The sequence below is a fragment of the Pseudorasbora parva genome, chromosome 2, assembly GCF_024679245.1.
Source record: "Pseudorasbora parva isolate DD20220531a chromosome 2, ASM2467924v1, whole genome shotgun sequence".
Lineage (NCBI taxonomy): Eukaryota > Metazoa > Chordata > Actinopteri > Cypriniformes > Gobionidae > Pseudorasbora > Pseudorasbora parva.
Window position 1 is genome coordinate 17,888,064 of NC_090173.1, and position 19,422 is coordinate 17,907,485.

General features: G+C 38.1%; 1 protein-coding gene across 1 annotated transcript in view; it reads right to left on the reverse strand.

Moving 5' to 3' along the window:
* pitpnc1a (phosphatidylinositol transfer protein cytoplasmic 1a) overlaps positions 1-19,422 on the reverse strand; it is a 144,876-nt gene that overhangs the window by 27,596 nt on the left and 97,858 nt on the right. Inside the window, exons 3-5 of the mRNA XM_067457921.1 lie at positions 16,595-16,683; positions 13,399-13,406; positions 3,983-4,054 (exon numbers count right to left, since the gene is read on the reverse strand). Coding sequence (XP_067314022.1) covers positions 3,983-4,054; positions 13,399-13,406; positions 16,595-16,683 — 169 coding nt within the window. The remainder of the gene's footprint in view (positions 1-3,982; positions 4,055-13,398; positions 13,407-16,594; positions 16,684-19,422) is intronic.

The window sequence follows — 19,422 nt, forward strand, 5'->3', positions numbered from 1 at the left end:
ATGCAATAACAGTCATAAGTTTACGACCAAGAGACTCTTAAAAAAAATGCTTATCCAAGCCTTTAATTCAGCCATTTTAAATGCTTGTTTGTTTTGGGAGTTTCTTTTAGTCTTCTCTTCGGCTGTTGAAATGCATGTTCAATCTGGTTCAAGCATGTTCAAAGACCTTTCATTTCTTTCCCCAGATAAACTCCTTGTTTGAAGTGGAAGCGTGTTTTGGGTCGCTGTCCTGTTGCAATATGAAGCACTTCGTATGTCTGAGTCTGGCATTTTCAAGAACAGTAAAGTAGCCAATTAGCCTGACAAGCCAGACCCACATCAAGATGTTTGGTCTGGAAACTCACCATAGACAGGGCTCAATCCGAGGGGCGGGATAAACGGTTGTCTCCCTCTGCACGCAATAGGATAGCGCTACAACCAACCAGAGCAACGAAAGTGAAACGGAGCTAGTTGATAGATTAAACATTTGCTGTATCCGGTCGGCAAAACTCTGAACACATCTTCCCTTCTTAAGAATGTCTGCCGTTCGCCAGCCTCTTTGTTTACTAGAAGCACGCAAACGCAACTCTGCCCTCATTATGTTAAGCCCCGTCCATCGACTCTATACACAATGTGATTGGCCAGACCAGAGTTTGCCGTTTACAGCTCAGAAGTGTATTGAGAGTTGCTAGACGATACTCGCGGCAGATTAGATTTGCTGCCGCTAGGGTGCGTCTAGATTTCTAGGCTAGTAGCCAATATGATTTTTGAAAACTTATGATTTCATTCTGCCATCATTCATTAAGTCATGAATAAAGAGGTGTGAGCCTGTTCCAGAGGCAGCCATGATGCTATCTCCACCATACCATGCCATTGTAGCAGTATGCACGTTGTTGGTAGGAGGAGCCTCCTTATCTGGTAGCATATAAGAGTGGTCACAATGACGCTATGTGTGTGCGTCTTCCTCCACGTTTGTGAGCGAGCCACCGTACTTCCGGCGGGGCGTGTGTGAACGTCTGAGAGGTAGGAACTGCTGTCCGAGATTGCGTTGTGATCTGTTTTGTTTGGCCAGCATACAGGGTTTCAGGGTTTTATTTTGTTAAAGGGTGGACTGAGGAGCTTTTCGGGATTCCTTCGGCAACAGCCGTTTCTATGGAAACCCGTGCAACCCGCATTTTCTGTGTTGTATGAGTCGCCAAATAACAGGTAGGCTTGGGTTTTGGTTTAACTGTATTAATGTTTGGGGCTTGGTCGTTAAACCTGTCTTATGCTGTCTTAAATAACAGGTGGTTTAGGTCATCGTGCAAAGGACGTTGCAGTGGGCTTTTGGTCTTATCCAAACGGTCGTTTGAATTCTGCGTTTCTGCTCTGCTTTACATCATCGGCACTTTTATACTGATTTCCATCGCTCTTGGGACATGAGGGGAGCGAGTGCGCGATCCACTGCTGCATTAAATCGGTGTATCCACTCATCTGTTGCAGTTTGAGGGGTTCGCTGCACCATAGCGTTTCATTCTTTTTTTTACATGTGCATGTCTGTAGCATTTTCAGTGGTACAGGATCAGCTGACCCGCCGTTCTGGGCCTGTGACGTGGTGCTTCGACTTTTAGTGAAACTCAACACTCGTGAGTAACAAAAGTGACTCAAAGCCATGAATGGCTTGCAATAAACAGTCAGCCATTTAACTGTCACCAGTCGTTTGATTGTCTTTGTGTTTACTTTGGTTGCAATTAAATTATATTGCTTTATATGTTTATTTTGATGTACGTTGTTTATATGCATATCTGTTTATTAATCTGATTTTCAAGTGGTTTATTGTGTGTGTGGTTCAAATTATCTTTTCTGTGATTTGTGTTTTGTTTCCAGTCCACCAATAAGTGTGGTTGTTGAATGCGGCACCTCCGATGGGTTGGACTGGTTTTTGTGAATTTAGTTATTTTCTTGTGAATTTAGTTTTCCATCATTTGTATGATTTATGATTGTTTTTGTTTTTTTCTAAATTGTCCTTTTTTTGATGTTCATTTTTTTTTTCCCTTCAGAATTGAAGCAGCTAGCTGCAGATGACCAGCATCTTCCTGTGTTGTGGTGGTGGGTTTCCTTCCTGAGTGCCGTGTTCACAGTGAGGTGTGCTGTGGTGTGAGTGTGCACGTATGATCGCTGTGTTCATCCTGCTTGGGAGTGTTCGCCTCCAATTCTGAAGTGGTATTTTTTTTGTTGTTGTCCTTTTTGATTAGTGTTTGTGTGTTGAAATCGTTAATGGGTTTTAAATAAAGTTATCTCTTTTTGTTCTCAACCCATGTCTGATACCTGACTCAGCCGTAACGAACCTGTGAGCTTTGCTCACAATTATTAAGGATTGTTCCCCGGGAATGAGATCACTCGGGGTGGCGTAGTTGGTGTTTATGTAAATCTTTATTTCGGGGTCTATTTATATCCAGGTCTGGCGTCCTGTAGAAAGGTATTGAACCCCTCTGCGAACATTCATTTATAATTGCCACACCATGACACTAGGGTCTTTTGCCTCCAGACTTTTGCATCACTTTGATAAATGTTAATCTTTGTCTCAGCTGTCCATTAAACTCTACAGGCTCATCTCTCTGCTTTTTGCAAACTCTGATCTGGCCTTTCTATTTTCGGTGCTGAACAGAGATCTTTCTGTGTAGCCTCACTAATCCTAAATCTCCTGTGAACAGCAGATTGCGAGACCATCACCTTAGCTTTCTGGAGGTATTTTAGGGTTATTTACACAGCTTTTATGATTTGCCCATCCTCAACTGCTGTTGTTTTTGTTATTGATGGTCACTGCTGGTTTCTTTCTTTTTCAGGACATTCCAAACCGTTCATTTGGCTATGCCCAATGTTTGCGCTACAGCTTTAAATGATTTCTTCTTTTCTTTTAGCATTCAAATTGCTTGTTTTACTCTCAAAGTCATCTCCTTAGCTTCAACCTGGCTTGTGTGTGTCGTCACCAAACACAAGACTCAAAATGCAGAAGAAATGGATATAAATGATTCAACACTTTCGCTGCTTTTATTGTCTGAACAATTAATGCCACAGGACACACTTGATCACTTAGAAACATGCAAGTCAGTTGTCTTGTGCTCAAATTATATGGAGGGATTCAACTCTAAAAGTGCTGTTCTTAGTTGATAAAATAGGTATTTGTTGAAACAGCCAATCATAGAATGTGTCATTCTTTACTTTTCTCTCAAATTCATCTTTTAAACATATTTAAAGTTTTCTTGACTCCACAACCTTTACGGTCCCACGTACGTATGGAGGGCACTGTAAAAACTAATGCTTTATGTTTTGAGGAGCATAGAAGAGCGTCTTAGTCCGATATTTGTCGTCGAGTCACAGCCAATACTGTCTGAAATAGCCTGTGAGCAACGCTTCATCTTTAAGAACGAGATTTTGGGCAAATGACAGAAAAACTGAGCATCCACATGGCTACAGAAACCTTTATAACCCGTAAGTTGATAAAAAACAATGTAACACGTAACTTACTGCCTCATGTGCAGCCGTTCTAATGACAGACAAAACCTTGTAACTCCATTTTACCTTGATTTTGGTAAAATGCTAATAGTATAATGACGCATGTAAGAATATAATGAAATATAAAGCCACAATATCAACTTCAGTGTTTAAAATATGCAGTGTTTTTTTTCCCCATTTCCAGCAAAAGTAGCGTTTTTGGATACAAGAGAATTACAATTTTGAGGTGAACCTTTATAAAACGAAGTAATATTTAATCAAAGTAAACCATGAACAAGGATAGACACGCAACCCTAAAAATGTTACGTTTCGTTTCATTAAATTGCTCTGTAAACCGAGAAACTACTTGACTTACTAGCTGATGCTTTCCATCAGTTATCTCACTCCACATACAACGGTTCTCACTACAGAAAGATTTAAAGATGAAACAGAATTGAGAAAAGACCAGGAAAGATGAAAAATAAACACAAACACGCAGACACATTCACTCTACATGCAGTATACATACATTGTCACTGATGCCTTTGTTGTCTTCATACTTTGTCTCAACGTGGATGGAGAACTTGGGAAGGAAAGAGCACTAAAGAAGAGAAAAAAAGTAAATTCATCAAAAATGAGTTCAATTTGGCGACCCAAGAATGTTTTTGGACATTTAAAGGATTAGTTCGCTTTAAAATGAAAATGATCCCATGATTTACTCACCCTCAAGCCATCTTAGGTGTATATGACTTCCTTCTTTCTGATGAACAGTGAGAGTTATATTAATAAATATCCAGCTCTTCCAAGCGTTATAATGGCAGTGAACTAGGCTCATGAGTTTGAAGTTCAAAAAAAAAAAGACTTATCCTATTATCAAAACATCCACATGGCTCCGGGGGGTAAATAAAGGCCTTCTGTAGTGAATCGATGGGGGTTTGTAAGAAAATTATCCATATTTATAAATTAAAATATCTATCTTCTACCAGATCATCTTATGTATTAAACTTACGAAAAAAGTTGAACTCCTCTCGCGGTTTAAAAAGTCTTACATCGCGTCCATTACGCTTTTTCAGTAAGTTGAATAGGGAAAGCGTTCTGGCTAAATCTAGATATTTCACTTAATAAATTACACAAACATCTTAATTTCACTTCAGAAGGCCTTTATTAACCCCCGGAGCTGTGTGGAGTACATTTCCTGGAATAAAGCCTGAACGCATCAGGATATTTTTAATATAACTAATAATATAATTAATATTCATATAATTTTATTCGTCTGAAAGAAGAATGTCATATACATCTAGGACGACTTGAGGGTGTGTAAATCATGGGATCATTTTCATTTTAAAGTGAACTAATCCTCTAAAAGCACATGTCAAATCAAAGGTCAAAATGCAAAACAAGCTTGTCTTCATCATTTTTGCTCATTGTGGTACGCAGTGGTATGCAGACACACGTTGACTGACGGTCGGACCGAATGCAGTGATTGAACTAACATTTTATGATCATTCGTCATCCACAGATTAAATATATTTTTTTAAAATATATTCATCCCGCTTAACATTGATTGCTATCAGGATATGAGGAGACTTTCAACCAGCACGACTAAAATATTTCTGTAGAGAATCACCGATTGCACCTTTAACTATCAACATGATCAACTAATACTTGCTCACCACACAATACTTTTTCTTTTTTGTGTAAGATTTTTATTTTTTTTTGTGGTTACACTTCATTGTGATACACTTTTATTAATTTGTTCCAACTATAAGTAACTTTTCAACTACCTCTCATTAATCTGCATCCACTCGAATAAAAAAAAATGTTCGTACAAGTACAACATTTGTTCTGGTCAGGACATTCCATACTTCACGAGAAAAGCAGGCACCGAACATTTCCGTTTTTTCCGCATTAACCCCGCCCACTTTAAATTTCTGACCAATCACACAATAGTTCTCGGACACCCGCAAGAAAAAAAAGTCTCTGTTCTTGCGAAGTATGTAATGGCCTTTAGTAGACTGTTAGATGTCTGGGTTAGTAGAATAAATACATTTAGTTACAAAGTAGAATATCTGCTGGGAAGCATCAAAATAAAGAATTTATCAGATATTATGCAGACAGTCTACTAATACTCTAATATCCGCTAGTTGACATGTAGATGCAAAGTTACTTATAGTTAGTAGAATGTCTAAATGTGGGCCATCGAAGTAGTGTTACCATTTTTTTTTTGTTGATGAGTGTGTTTGCACTCTTTCTTTAATAAAAACAACACTTGGCTTGACACCTAACACAATGATTCATAAAATGTTGAGCGTTGTTCCAAATAAATTGTGAGTTGAGCCCCGCCCCCTTATTTGCATAAGCCTTGGGTGGGAATTATTGAAACAAGGAATATTGTGTGAATATTGTTCGTTTCCAGAAGAAAACTCAGAAACAGTGTCACTGATATAGAGAAGAACTCCCGGTGGAGTGACTTTTTTAACTTTGCAGACATTTTTCATGCTCAAACAGCAACATTACACACTACATCTAAAAATGTTTTTGTTTAAAAGCAGCATAGTGTGTCCTTTTTTAATATAGATATATATATATATTTTAACTCAATTGTATGTGGATTATCTTTTTATGCAGCTATATTGTCAGTTTGTTCTGTTTTTCACTTTAATCCACTGTATCCTCAGCACACACTTCATTAAAACACATAATATAGAGACTCCTATAATGATGGGTTACAAAATGAATCCTAATAAAATGAAATTAGTGCAGAGGGAATATATTGCAAGTGTCTTTTTTGGCAATACAGATCAGTGAACACCTACGGTTTTCTGAAACCGGGGTGCCAGCAGTATTTTTGCCATTTATTTTCTTCAAAGAGATTTAAAAAGATTCTCCATTAAAGCCTTGTAAGACATTAACCAAACCAGGCAGCTCAAATAAAGCATTTCTAACACCAACTATTAGAAATATAGTTGTTCCAAACCTTTATGATTTTCTTTTTTCTGCTCAGCTACAAAGACGATATTTTGAAGAATGTCAGTGACCACAAAGTCAATGGGTCTTATCAAATGTTTGGTTACCCATTTTCTTTAAAATATCTTCTTTTTAGTTATAAGCAATGCATTCATACAGGTTTGGAACAACTTGAGCGTGAGTAAATGATAACAGAATTTCATTTTTGTGTGAAGGGATAGTTTATACACACACACACACACACACACACACACACACACACACACACACACACACACACACACACACACACACACCTAGATGTAATGTCATAAACACCTAGAATGACTCTTGAGGGCGAGTAATCATGGAGTATTTGAAATTTTTGCGCTATCCCAACTATAAACTATCCCTTTAACGTGTACAAGTACCTTTTTCCACTGCATATAAGAAATTAACAGACAAGAAGGAGGATTTTTTTTAAAATAAATATAGCAGGAAAACTTTATTCTATTTGATCGAGTCACTCATTTTCCACATCTATCACAATACATCAAAGTCACGATATGAGCACGCTGCATGCTCTCTGTGTGCTGTTCCCGCACGTTTCAGTATGATTGTGTTTTATGAGCCTGCCGTTCTGCTGTAATGATGAGCTCTTTTCTGGCTCACTGGATTTACAGCCTCCCTGTCCTCCTCCTCCCCACACGTCCTGAAGCTGTAGCCCCTCTGAGACCCAACACACTGCTGCCTGATTAGATTAAGCATTGCTCCCGTAATCGCTATGGAGATCAATAGAGGCTGAGTTACGTAACGCTGGAGGAAGTGCTGTTGCTGTGGGGGAAGGGGAAAGGATCGAGGAGAAGAGAAGAATTGCACATCTTTGGGTGTAAACTTGCAAAGCAACGTTAGAGTTACGGCTTGGTTTCAAAATCTTACAAGCCTCCTTCGTTGGATACCGTCCACATACTAGTGCTCCTGACAAGCAACTTTGTTACTATAAGCTCCTCATAATGTAACAGTCAAGTTCTTTTAAAAAAGTAGTTAGCTACACTTCATTCTACTAAACATATATCTCGGGTCTTTATTGACCCGGGACGTCATTAATTTCCTCCTCCTCATTCATTCTTTAAGTAAGACATCAACCATCTTAGTATTCCTCAAATTCTTGTAAGCAAAGAAGTGCACTTTGATGTGTTGACTAACATACTTAAGCTAATGAAAAGTATTTGATTATAATTTTAACTTTGTGCTATTTTATATTACTTTATAATTAATTTAAAGTTAAAAAGGACATATTTTGCCCTTTTTATGTCTTGATTTAGTTTTTTAGCTCCACTAGAATAGGTTTTTTAATTAGGCTTGAATGTTCAAAGCATAATTTACTCAATATTCTCCATTGTTGCAACTCCTCTTTTCCCAGTCTGTCAGTAACGCTCTGTAGTTCCTGTCTCTATGAAGCCCCTCCTTCTGAAAAGCACAACACGCTGATTGGTTGACTGCTGTGTTGTGATTGGTCAAGCATGTTTGGGAAATGTCCCGCCTCTTACCATAACCACGAGTTTCAATATTAATATCTAATAGAGGTGCAACGATACACTTAAGTTAGGATTCGATATATATCATGATACTTAACTCACGATACGATATGTATCCCGATATTATAAGCCAACAGAGTTTTTTTTTTTACCTTTTTATTATTATTAAAAAGAACTATTATTATTTGTGTATTAAAATTAGGACCCACAAATATTCCCCCATTGCACCATTATACATTATTTTCAACATTTTCTATAGTGGTTTAATGTAATAATGTCACTGAAACTTCATAAACTTTCATTTTTTCCCCTCAGGCATTACTCACTTTCAATACAGGCAGCTTTCTTTCGTCCTGCCTCTCATGCTATTAATGCACTATACATAAAAGAATCAATCATCTAAAATGCTTGGAACAATCATACAACTATAACTAAATGCATTCTGGTGATTTAAATGATGTTTGCGCTTTCACTAAAGAGTGCTGCTTTATAAGAGGTTTGCGCTTTGACTTTGAGGAGTGCCGTTTCGTCACCGCGTGCGCTTCAGATAATCAATCAATGCAATCTGTCACAGTTTTAATAGCAAGAAAGCTCATCAAAATGGCCGCTCTCAAAGTCTCAAACTGTAAATGTTCAGCTTAAAATTCAAGATTTTTACTCCCTTTCTTTACACTGCATTTACTCCCTCTCGTGTTGTAATTGTACGTCGTTGTAAATCTGTTCATCACAAGCCATCGTTTGTGTCTCTTCAGAAGACTTGAATTTGGATTAGACACTAGATTAGTTATTTTTACGATGCCTTTTTGAAAATAATTTTTTTTGGGGGGGGGGGGATCTTTTAAGTTTGAGGGAAATAATGGAGGATGGAGGAACAGAAATTTAAATAATTTAAATGGAGGATGGAGGAACAGAAATCCCTCAGGTTTCATAAAGAATATTTTCATTTGTGTTTGGAAGTTAAACGAAACACGACATGATGGTGAGTAATGACAGTTTACATTTGTGGCACATTTGTAAATTTGTGTTTGGGTGAATTTTACCTCCTGCTACAGGCTTGCTACAGCAAGCTGAGCCTTGGATAAAACAACTTTATTGCGAATCATATAGTTTCAATCAACGATACATATCGTCACATTTTCGTCACATATCGTTTAATGATATATCGTTTCACACCTACTATCTAACTCAACCAGGCCCCGCCCCGTTATTGTGCATATGCCTTGGGCTGGAATTATTTAAATGAGGAATATTGTTCGTTTCCAGAAGAAAACTCAGAAACTAGAGAAGAACTCCCGCTGGAGTGACTTTGACTTTGGGGCGGCAGTGGCTCAGTGGTTCATGTAGATTGTCTACAAACCGAAAGGTTGGTGGTTCGATCCCCGGTTCCATCTGACCAGGTGTCCTTGAGCAAGACCCCTAACCCCAGCTGCTCCCGATGAGCTGGACGGTGCCTTATGACATCGCCGTTGGTGTATGAATGGGTGAATGTGAGGCAAAAATGTAAAGCGCTTTGGATGGCCATAGGTTTTGTTAAAAGTGCTATATAAATGCAGTCCATTTACCATTTACTTTGTAACTTTGCAGACCTTTTTCATGCTCAAACAGCAACATTACACACTACCTGTAAAAAATAATAATAAAAAAAGCAGAGAGTCCTTTTTAATATATTTTAAACTAAATTTTAAAGTGCACTTTTATGCAGCTATATTGTCAGTTTGTTCTGTTTTTCACTTTAATCCACTGTATCCTCAGCACACACTTCATTAAAACACATCATAGAGACTCCAATAATGCTTACAGAATAAATCCTTATAAAATGAAATTAGTGCAGAGGGAATATATTGCAAGTGTCTTTTTTGGCAATACAGCGCAGTGAACACCTACGGTTTTCTGCAGCTCGGGGGCCAGCAGTATTTTTGCCATTTATTTTCTTCAAGGAAAAAAAAACATCTTTATTAAAGTCTTGTAAGACATGAACCAAACCAAGCAGCTCAAATAAAACATTACAAAGTTTGATCTGAAGAAAAATGTGATTTTTTTTTTGAATGGCATACATTAATAAACATTTGAACCATTGTAAGTTCATCGCAAAATACGAGAGTGTACACAGAAACCAACTCGATCACATGGTAACAGTGAGCTCTCTTATTGGTGGGTTTCTCTTTCTTTAGGATTATGGGTAGTTTAGTTCTTCAATGGGAATTGTGTAATTGATTATGTTAAAATGTTGCTTACTCGTGGGTTCAGTAGAAGCATACCATGAATTAAAAACCTCTGAGCTCATGGCTGGTGTGTCTTGAAAGGTTTATGCTAAAAAAATCTATATCTCTATGACAAGAATAAGATTTGTACTTCCGTAGCTCTACTGTTGCACTCTATTAAATTAGCGACGGATAAAATAAAAGATTAAAACTTTGATATGTTGACTGCAATTTCAATAAGGAAAAAGTGACTTCCATTTTGTACTCATTTATACATCCTTTGGGCCTTTCTCGTCTTCCACTGTTCTCATTTGAGCGTTTGTATCCTGTTGTTCCTGGCATATGGTTGATTATGATAATGGTATTCCGATGAAGAGCTCGCTCTCATTCATCTCTAGGTACAGATACGGCACGGAGAGACACTCCAAGATTTACGGCCTGTCATCCAGTTTAAGTTAAGCCTTAATCCTCTCCCCATATCCACCGCTCACTTAAACCAGCCCGTCATGTTATACATGCAATTCAAATAAATAAATATTGAATTTAGGCCTATGCAAATGGAGACTGTGACTGTAGCTACAGCCTTCCTTCTGTCTATAAGGAGAAAGCCCATTTTATAACGTGTGACTAAAGTCGAAGGAGCCGTTCACACAGAACGCTGCTTTTCAATTGTTTTTCCATTGTAACATGCTTTGTGCTCACATCTCGCATCTTTTGACATGCCGTTCTAAAAATGCAAGTAAGAGGTAACATTTTTCCCCATTTCATTGCGTTTCTTAAATGGAAAAACTAGCGCTGTCAAATTGATTAATCGCATCCAAAATAAAAGTTTGTGTTTACATAATATAAATGTGCGTACTGTGTATAATTATTATGTATGTGTACACACATTCATGTATATATTTAAGAAATATTTGCATTTATATAGAACATATATACAGTGTATGCGTGTGTATATATATGAAGTATATATATATATGAAGTATATATATATGAAGTATATATATGAAGTATATATATATATATATATATATATATATATATATATATATATATATATATATATATATATATATATATATATATATATATATATTCTAAAAAATGCTGGGTTAAAAACAACCCAAGTTGGGTTGAAAATGCACCAACCCAACAATTGGGTTGTTTTAACCCAATGGTTGAGTTGTTTTAACCCAATGGTTGAGTTGTTTTAACCCAATGGTTGAGTTGTTTTAACCCAATGGTTGAGTTGTTTTAACCGAGTGGTTGGGTTAAATGTTGCTTAAGACAACCCAATTGCTGGGTAAGAACAACTCAACCATTGGGTAAAAACAACCCAATTGTTGGGTTGGTGCATTTTTAACCCAACTTGGGTTGTTTTTAACCCAGCATTTTTTAGAGTGTATATATATATATATATATATATATATATATATATATATATATATATATATATATATATATATATATTATTTATTTATATACACACACACACACATACACATGATATTTATACACCGTACGACACATATATTATGTAAACACAAACTTTTATTTTGGATGCTATTAATCATGATTATTTTGACAGCACTAGCAAGCATAGATTATGTGTGAATGGCTCCCGAAATCTTTTCCCTTCAATATATTCATAAGGCTGAGTTGTTAAAATGTATTTTGCTCTTTCGAATAAGCACAAGGTTTTCCATGAAACCTAATATGGTCTCCAAGGAGCTTGAAGACACCTGGTCTGCAAGGTTTTCCAATACACTCTAATTATATTACAGCACAGCAAGAGAAAACAAGAAACGGTGCATTATGGGATAGCATAGCAACATGGTTGGTGGTTAAGGGCAATTAGCTGTAGCTGTTCCAAAGCCTAGTGAGCTTGATTTGTGCTGCCTACATAGACAAGATAATTGAAACAGTACTTGAAATAGAAATGTGAGTGACTGAGGGAACTCTTAAAGGGGACCTATTATGCCCCATTTTACAAGATGTAATATAAGTCTCAGGAGTCTCCAGAATGTGTCTGTGAAGTTTCAGCTCAAAATACCCACAGATCATTTATTATCATTGCATGTTGTAAATGCCTATTTTTGAGTGAAAGGAAAACATGCTATTTGCGTGTGTGTATCTTTAAATGCAAATGAGCTGCTTCACCCCTCCCCACTTTCCAGAAGAGGGCGGAGCTTGTACAGCTCGCGCCTCTAAAGCTAAAACATCTGTTTGGTTTTGATTATCATCTCTATCGCCGTTGCGCTCTCGTGGCATTGCAGTTCTTCATCATCATCAAAGTGTATTATCTGCATGCGTTTTAAAGCCACATCAGTCTAAACTCATTATTTATGGTTTTCTGAGCGCTCCCATCCGAAGCATGCGCACAGAAAGCTGATCGCCAGACTTTGTGTCCTGTAAATACTAAACTCAGTTCTCTTTCACGTCTTATTGCGCTTAAACTGTCAAACACACACAAGGTTAAGGTTATTCAAAGTTCACATAAATACAGTCGGTTAAGTCTGTGAACATAAACAACAAGTAAAGAAATCGCATGTGTATATTAGATCTGTGTATTAAAGTGAAAGCTGTGAAAAATATATAGTACCTACTGCTATATCTGCTGTTAATATGAATCAAACAACAGAAGATAAACCGAGCATCACTTCCTGCTCTTGAATAACTTTAGTAGCTTTAATAAGAATACATTTCTTTCTTGAATGCTGCTGTTAAATGCTCTGACGAGGAGATAAACATGGCCGACTGTGTACAGCTCACTCGGGGCGGGGTCAATGCTAATAGGGCGGAGTCCGACAGCAGCCATGGGCGGAGCCTAAACAATGTGATGTCAAGCGGCTTGTTCTGAAGCGCTGCTTATTATTAATGGGTATTAAAAATTGGAGGGGTGGATTTTTACCATTTTAGGGTGGATTTATGTACACACACTGCCAACTCACATTTATGTTCAAGCACCATGTAAAACTGAATTTTTCATAATAGGTCCCCAGTAATAGAAACCCTGCATGCCGTACATGAACGTTCCTCACAACTCGACTCACAACTGATTCCAATGGTATTTAGCACTTTAGCATATTGCTATGCATGCTATACATCATTTACTCATTAATATTAATAACTTACAAGCATAAAATGCATAAGATCACTTTTAAGTGCAAATTAGTGTGTTCAACAGCATGTTCGTTTCATCTGACAATCTGGGTTTCAGTTTCAGGCACACAAATAAAAGAAGAAGAAGCCATACTCACTGTATACTCTGAGAGCCAGCGGTGGGGGAGGAAACAGATGGGGAAAGGGACAGACAGACAGAGAAAGAAAGAAAGAAAGGGACTTCATGTTAAAGGTCATGGTCCAGGCAATAAACACATGACAGTCTAAAAGCCATCAAACATTCAATCAGAGAAAAAGCTGCAGTTCTTCAAAGGAATTGAAGCTCTTTCTGTACTGAATGTGTGTGAAAAACTTGTGCATGTATTTGGAGTGGTGCAGGTGTGTGTGTGTACATATATCTCTCATATTATCTGATATGTCAGTGTTATGTTCCTTTTCATTTGGTGTCGTTTCTTTGCTCAAGAATCGCTCCTATATAATATGTCAAAGAGATGCCCCTGGCGAAGATAAGGGTGGCATTCAGTGATTGCATGTCACATTTAAGATGAAGACTATATGTTCAGTAAATCAGCTTTTTAAAAATGTTTAACAGATGTCCGTATATAAATAAGATGCCTAAAGGAATAATTGACCAACAAACTAAAATGTATTCATAATTTAGTCATTGTGTGTTCCATACTTTTAAAGTTATTTTTGGTGTTTGGAAAAATATATGGAAAAGATCTCTGTGAATAGAGAGAGAGAGAGAGAGAGAGAGAGAGAGAGAGAGAGAGAGAGAGAGAGAGAGAGAGAGAGAGAGAGTGTGTGTGTGTGTGTGTGTTTCATGGAAAAAATATATAATATAATTGCATTGAGCTGGTCTGTTGAATACAAAAACTTGCCCTTGCTTTTTTGTGTTTTAATTTCAGAAAGCTTATTTAATATATAATCTTTTTATTTATTTATTATTATTTACCTACAAATTACTAGATTTTATCAATAAATATTAATAAATAAACAATAACTAAGCAAATTCCTTACATTCTTTCAATTGAAATATAACAATTTCATGCATTACCCCTTTTCTGCTCAAATTATCTCACATTGTGTGTTTTTGGTGACCTCTTGTGAAAAAAACAATTATATAAGATGATATTTCATGACTCTTGCCACTAGATGGCCTTTAGCTCTATATCAAGCAAATGAGCTGTTCCACTGTTCCTAAAGTCAGTTCTTCATTATGAACATGTTTTGGTACAGCATTTTAGTTTTGTTTTTCTATGTATGCTGAAGCCAAACGGAAGAAGTAAGGAATAATTGACGACGGGCCGTTGAATTATTAGGAAAATAATGCACACCCGAGGTGGTGTTGCAGTAACGATCTGAAGCGGAGTGGCCGTTACACCTTGGGTGTGTATTATTTTTCTAATAATTCAACGGCCCAGGGTTAATTATTCTGCTTATACTTAGGTTACCACACCTCAAGAAATCGGTCCGATGATATATTTAAAGGGAGTCGTCCGGCTTTTGTACTTAAATCACTATTGTGAGTAGGACTATTTCTTCCGCAACTCATCCAACGGCTCTTTTGCTAGTTCTAAAAAAAACATCATGTTAAAGCTGGCAACGGAGGCTTGAGTCGGTGATAGCATTCTACTGTTATTAATTGAAGTTACTAGAGAGAGAGAGAGGGAGAGAGAGAGAGCGCTTGTGCGTCTCTAAACAGCGCTGTTATTACCTCGCTAGTGAAAAAATGTCATGTGTAGCCTTTGAGTTGCATTATGTAGTTTTTTTTGGTCCTGTAATTTCCGTTATTACTGTTAACTATGTGAAGTGATATGGAACTGAACGTTTCTTAGAAAATAATTGAACACCTCAGAACGTTCATCAGCCAATCAGATTCAAGAATTCAACGGCCCTGTAGTAGCATAATGAGGTTTAAACGGTTCGGTCAGGCACTTTATACGACATCTGTAACCTTTTAGGGGTTCCCATCATGAGATAATTTTATGGACTCATTTAATTAATTAATTTAATGTAAGTAATGTAATTTTTATTTTGAAAAAATTGAAACAATCCATTAAAAATGAGTGTTATTCATTTATTGAAGACATTTCTCCTTATATAGACACCTTTTAAGTCACGAACCCTAGGGTTCTATATGGAACCACGCTGAACACTTTTTTCTTAGTTTAAAGGATTAGTTCACTTCAAAATGAAAATTTCCTGATAATTTACTCACCGCCATATCATCCAAGGTGTTCATACCTTTCTTTCTTCCGTTGAAAAGAAATTAAGCTTTTTGAGGCATTGAAGTCCTTTTTTTTTTTTTTTTTTTATGGACTTCAATGGCAACCAACGGTTGAAGGTCCAAATCAATGCAGTTTCAAAGTAAAGGCTTCAGAGGCTCTGAACAATCCCAGATGAGGAACAGGGTCTAATCTAGAGAAACCATCAGTTAAAAAAAAAACAAAAAAAAACAACAACATTATTTTATATACTTTTTAACCTAAATTGCTCATCTTGATTACGCCACGGATTGCGTAAACACATTGGAAAGGTCACACTAGACATAAGCAGAATTACTGCTAAGAGAACATGAGAAGACTAATACAAACGCCCTTTACCAAAAAAAAACCCTTCATCTCCAACTTCAAAATCGTCTGACATTGTTGTTTTACCTTTTTTTGCTAAAGGCCATTTAGTCTTCGCACATACGCTTTGTAAACAGGGGGTCGGTACGTCTGGTGTGACCTTTCCGACGTGATTACGTTATCTGTGGCACGCCGCAGAGATTTTAGGTTTTAGGCAATTTAGGTTAAAAAGTATATACTTTTTCTTTTTTTGTTGAAAATGATCGTTGGTTTGGCTAGAGAAGACCTTATTCCTCGTCTGGGAGCCTCTGAAGCCCTTCCTCTGAAACTGCATTGATTTGGACCTTCAACCATTGGTTGCCATTTAAGTCCATTATATGGATAAAAATCCTGGAATGTTTTCCACAAAAAACTTAATTTATTTTCAACTGCAGAAAGAAAGACATCCAAACATCTTGGATGAGATGGTGATGAGGAAAAATATCAGGAAATTTTCAATTTTTAAGAGAACTAATGCTTTAAGCACTCACGCTTGCTCGTGTAATATTACTTAATCATCATAAATTAAATAAAATAGGTCTTCTGTGGCTTTTATCTTTCAGGTCAATTACTGTCATGACGGATCAATAGTATGAAGTATGAACAGAATCTTGCTCAGCAGTTTAAGTTAGTTAAAGTGTGTTACTGCTACTGTATTATAATATGTATGTTAAGCAATCACAACATGACTGTATGCTTGCAAGTAAGCAGCTGTAGTTACCGGTGATGGTGTAGGGATAATAATTCCACGCTTTCTCCGTCACATAGAAGATTTTGGGCACCACAGCTCTGGCCCAGCTGGGCAGCTTGCTGAAAGAGACAGAAACAGGAAGGGTAAGTATTGAGAAGAAACTGGAGAGTGCCAGCTCACTGCGCCAGCGGCAAAAGGCCCGTCCCTCCTGCTGCAATAACAGTAGTAATGACAGGCTAATAGCTGCAGTGAGGAAGCGCTGATGGCCGCTCGGGGAGGAAGATGCACTTTCATTCTCTCCAAGATCAGGTTTCCTTAATCGCTGCCAACATCTCCTTAAGAGCAGCTGCAAAAACGGCCTTCAATCAGTCACTCAGTCCTAATAGACGGCTGTGAATGTGAATGGTGAGTTTGACTGCTAAACAGACAGCAAATAAGTCTCTGGAGAGATCTGAAATCTCCAGTGCCTCAATGATTCTCCAGATACAGGACAAGACAGGGTGCAGTAGTGCAATAATACAGTTTGTTTTGGAATAAATATGTCAAACAACTTCAGATATTCTACCAACTGCTTCCATTTTCTCAACAAAAAAAAAGTAGTTTTCCTACTCTACCAGGAGCACTCAACTGAGACGGCATTATTGTCAGTTACTGAAGCCCTGCAGATGGCAAAAACTGCTCCCAAATCATCGGTCCTCATCCTCCTTGATCTGTCTGCTGCCTTTGACACTGTGAATCATCAGATTCTTCTGTCACCCCCTCTCATCACAGGGACACCACAGGAACTCCACTCCACTGGTTTGAGTCCTATCTCACAGGTAGATCTTTCAAGGTTGCCTGGAAAGGGGAGGTATCCAAATCACATCAACTGACCACGGGGGTTCCTCAGGGCTCAGTGCTTAGACCTCTCCTCTTCTCCATTTACACTACATCATTGGGACCCATCATTCAGGCACATGGCCTCTCATATCATCGTTATGCTGATGACACAGCTCTACCTCTCATTTCAACAGGATGATCCGACAGTACATGCACGAATCTCAAGCTGTCTGGCGTATATCTCGGCATGGATGAAAAAACATCACCTGCAGCTCAACTTAGCAAAGACTGAACTACTGACTTGTCTTCCCTGCTAATCTGACCCTACAACATGATTTCACCATCCAGCTAGGTTCATCTTTGATTATCCCTTCAGGCTCGGTCAGAAATCTTGGAGTAATCTTTGATGACCAGCTGTCCTTCAAAGACCACATCTCAAAGACAGCTCGGTCATGCAGGTTTGCGATGCACAACATCAGGAAGATCAGACCGTTCCTTACAGAGCATGCAACACATCTTCTTGTCCAAGCCCTGGTAATTTCTAGACTTGACTACTGCAATGCTTCTCTGGCTGGACTTCCATCATGTGCAATCAAACCGCTGCAAATGATCCAGCTGTGGCTGTGGCACGTCTTGTCTTCAATGAGCCCTAAAGAGCCCATGTCACACCCCTCTTCATCTCTCTGCATTGGCTACCACTCGCTAACCGCATCAAGTTCAAAGCTCTGACTCTTGCTTATGGATCCACCACAAGCTCAGCACCTGTATACTTCGACTCGCTCCTACAAGCCTTCGCTCAGCTAACGAGTGGAGGCTTGTGGTGCCATCACAGAGAGGCATTAAATCCCTCTCCAGAACTGTCTCATTCACTGTTCCCGGTTGAACGATCTTCCGTCCTCCATATGCATGGAACGAAGGTGAAACAGAGCAGCATAGTTAGAGTGGCAACAGCATTCTACAACCGAATTAAAGGGGTACTTCAGCGCTGGGAAGATGAATCTGTATTTAAACTGGGTCATTAATGTAGTAGAAATGTGAAATTATTTTTTAATTTGGTGCTTTCTAGACTGAGAAAAGACAGAAAATGTATTTTTGTCTCATGGGGATGAAAGACAACAATTCCCAGAATGCTTCGCTGCCCTGTGAGGCCATTCCCAAAGCCACCGCTACTAGATTACTGGATCACTTTCACTTTCCACCGCGACCATTTTCATAAAATCAGTTCAGTTAGAGAACAGATACTATAATTAAAAACTGAATGTGTCAGTTTACACATGATTTAACCGCTGAGGGAGAGTCACAGCACAAACTCAGCGGGAGTCAGATTACACTGTGATGAATGAGCTGAATGAGCTCTCGTGATGAGAGCTGAGGTAATAGCGTCCGCGCTCGCGGCAGTAGATCTCAGTGCGTTCAGTCTGGCGCCTTTTCAGTTCATGCCTTTGGAAGCTTAACTTTCATAGTAATTAATATAAGAAGTTTAAACACTCACTTTGCTCCCAGATCCGTTTCCATGAATGCCTGAGCCGAGCTGAGCTGTGAGTGCGACCCCATCCCCCATGCTCGAGTTGAAAACATGCGGAAATAGCTCCCTCTGCTGGCTGTAGTCTTTAGCCTCTGGCCGAAAAGTCCTCAGATGACGCAAATTGACGATATTTACGCCATCTGAGTAATTTTTCCCGAAATAAAATTCATAACTCTCTTGTCTCAGGGGGATATGTATATTCAGATATAAACCTCAGAGCAGCATGATAAACCGAATCCACCATTTGAAGACATGAAGATGAAGCATTCATATAAAAAAGATCACCATAATCTAGCAAAGATAAAAAAAAGTAGCAGTGACAAGGCGCTTTTTCACTTCAAAAGAAAAACAATTTATTACGGGAAGAAAAACCCCAGTTGAAGTTTTAATTTCTTCACAAGTTTTTCTATGTGTGGTTTAAAAGTAAGTGAGTCGTCAATCAAGACACCGAGGTACTTATATTCATGAATCAATTCTATGACATTCCCTTCAAGAGTGGACACTCCTGGGACAA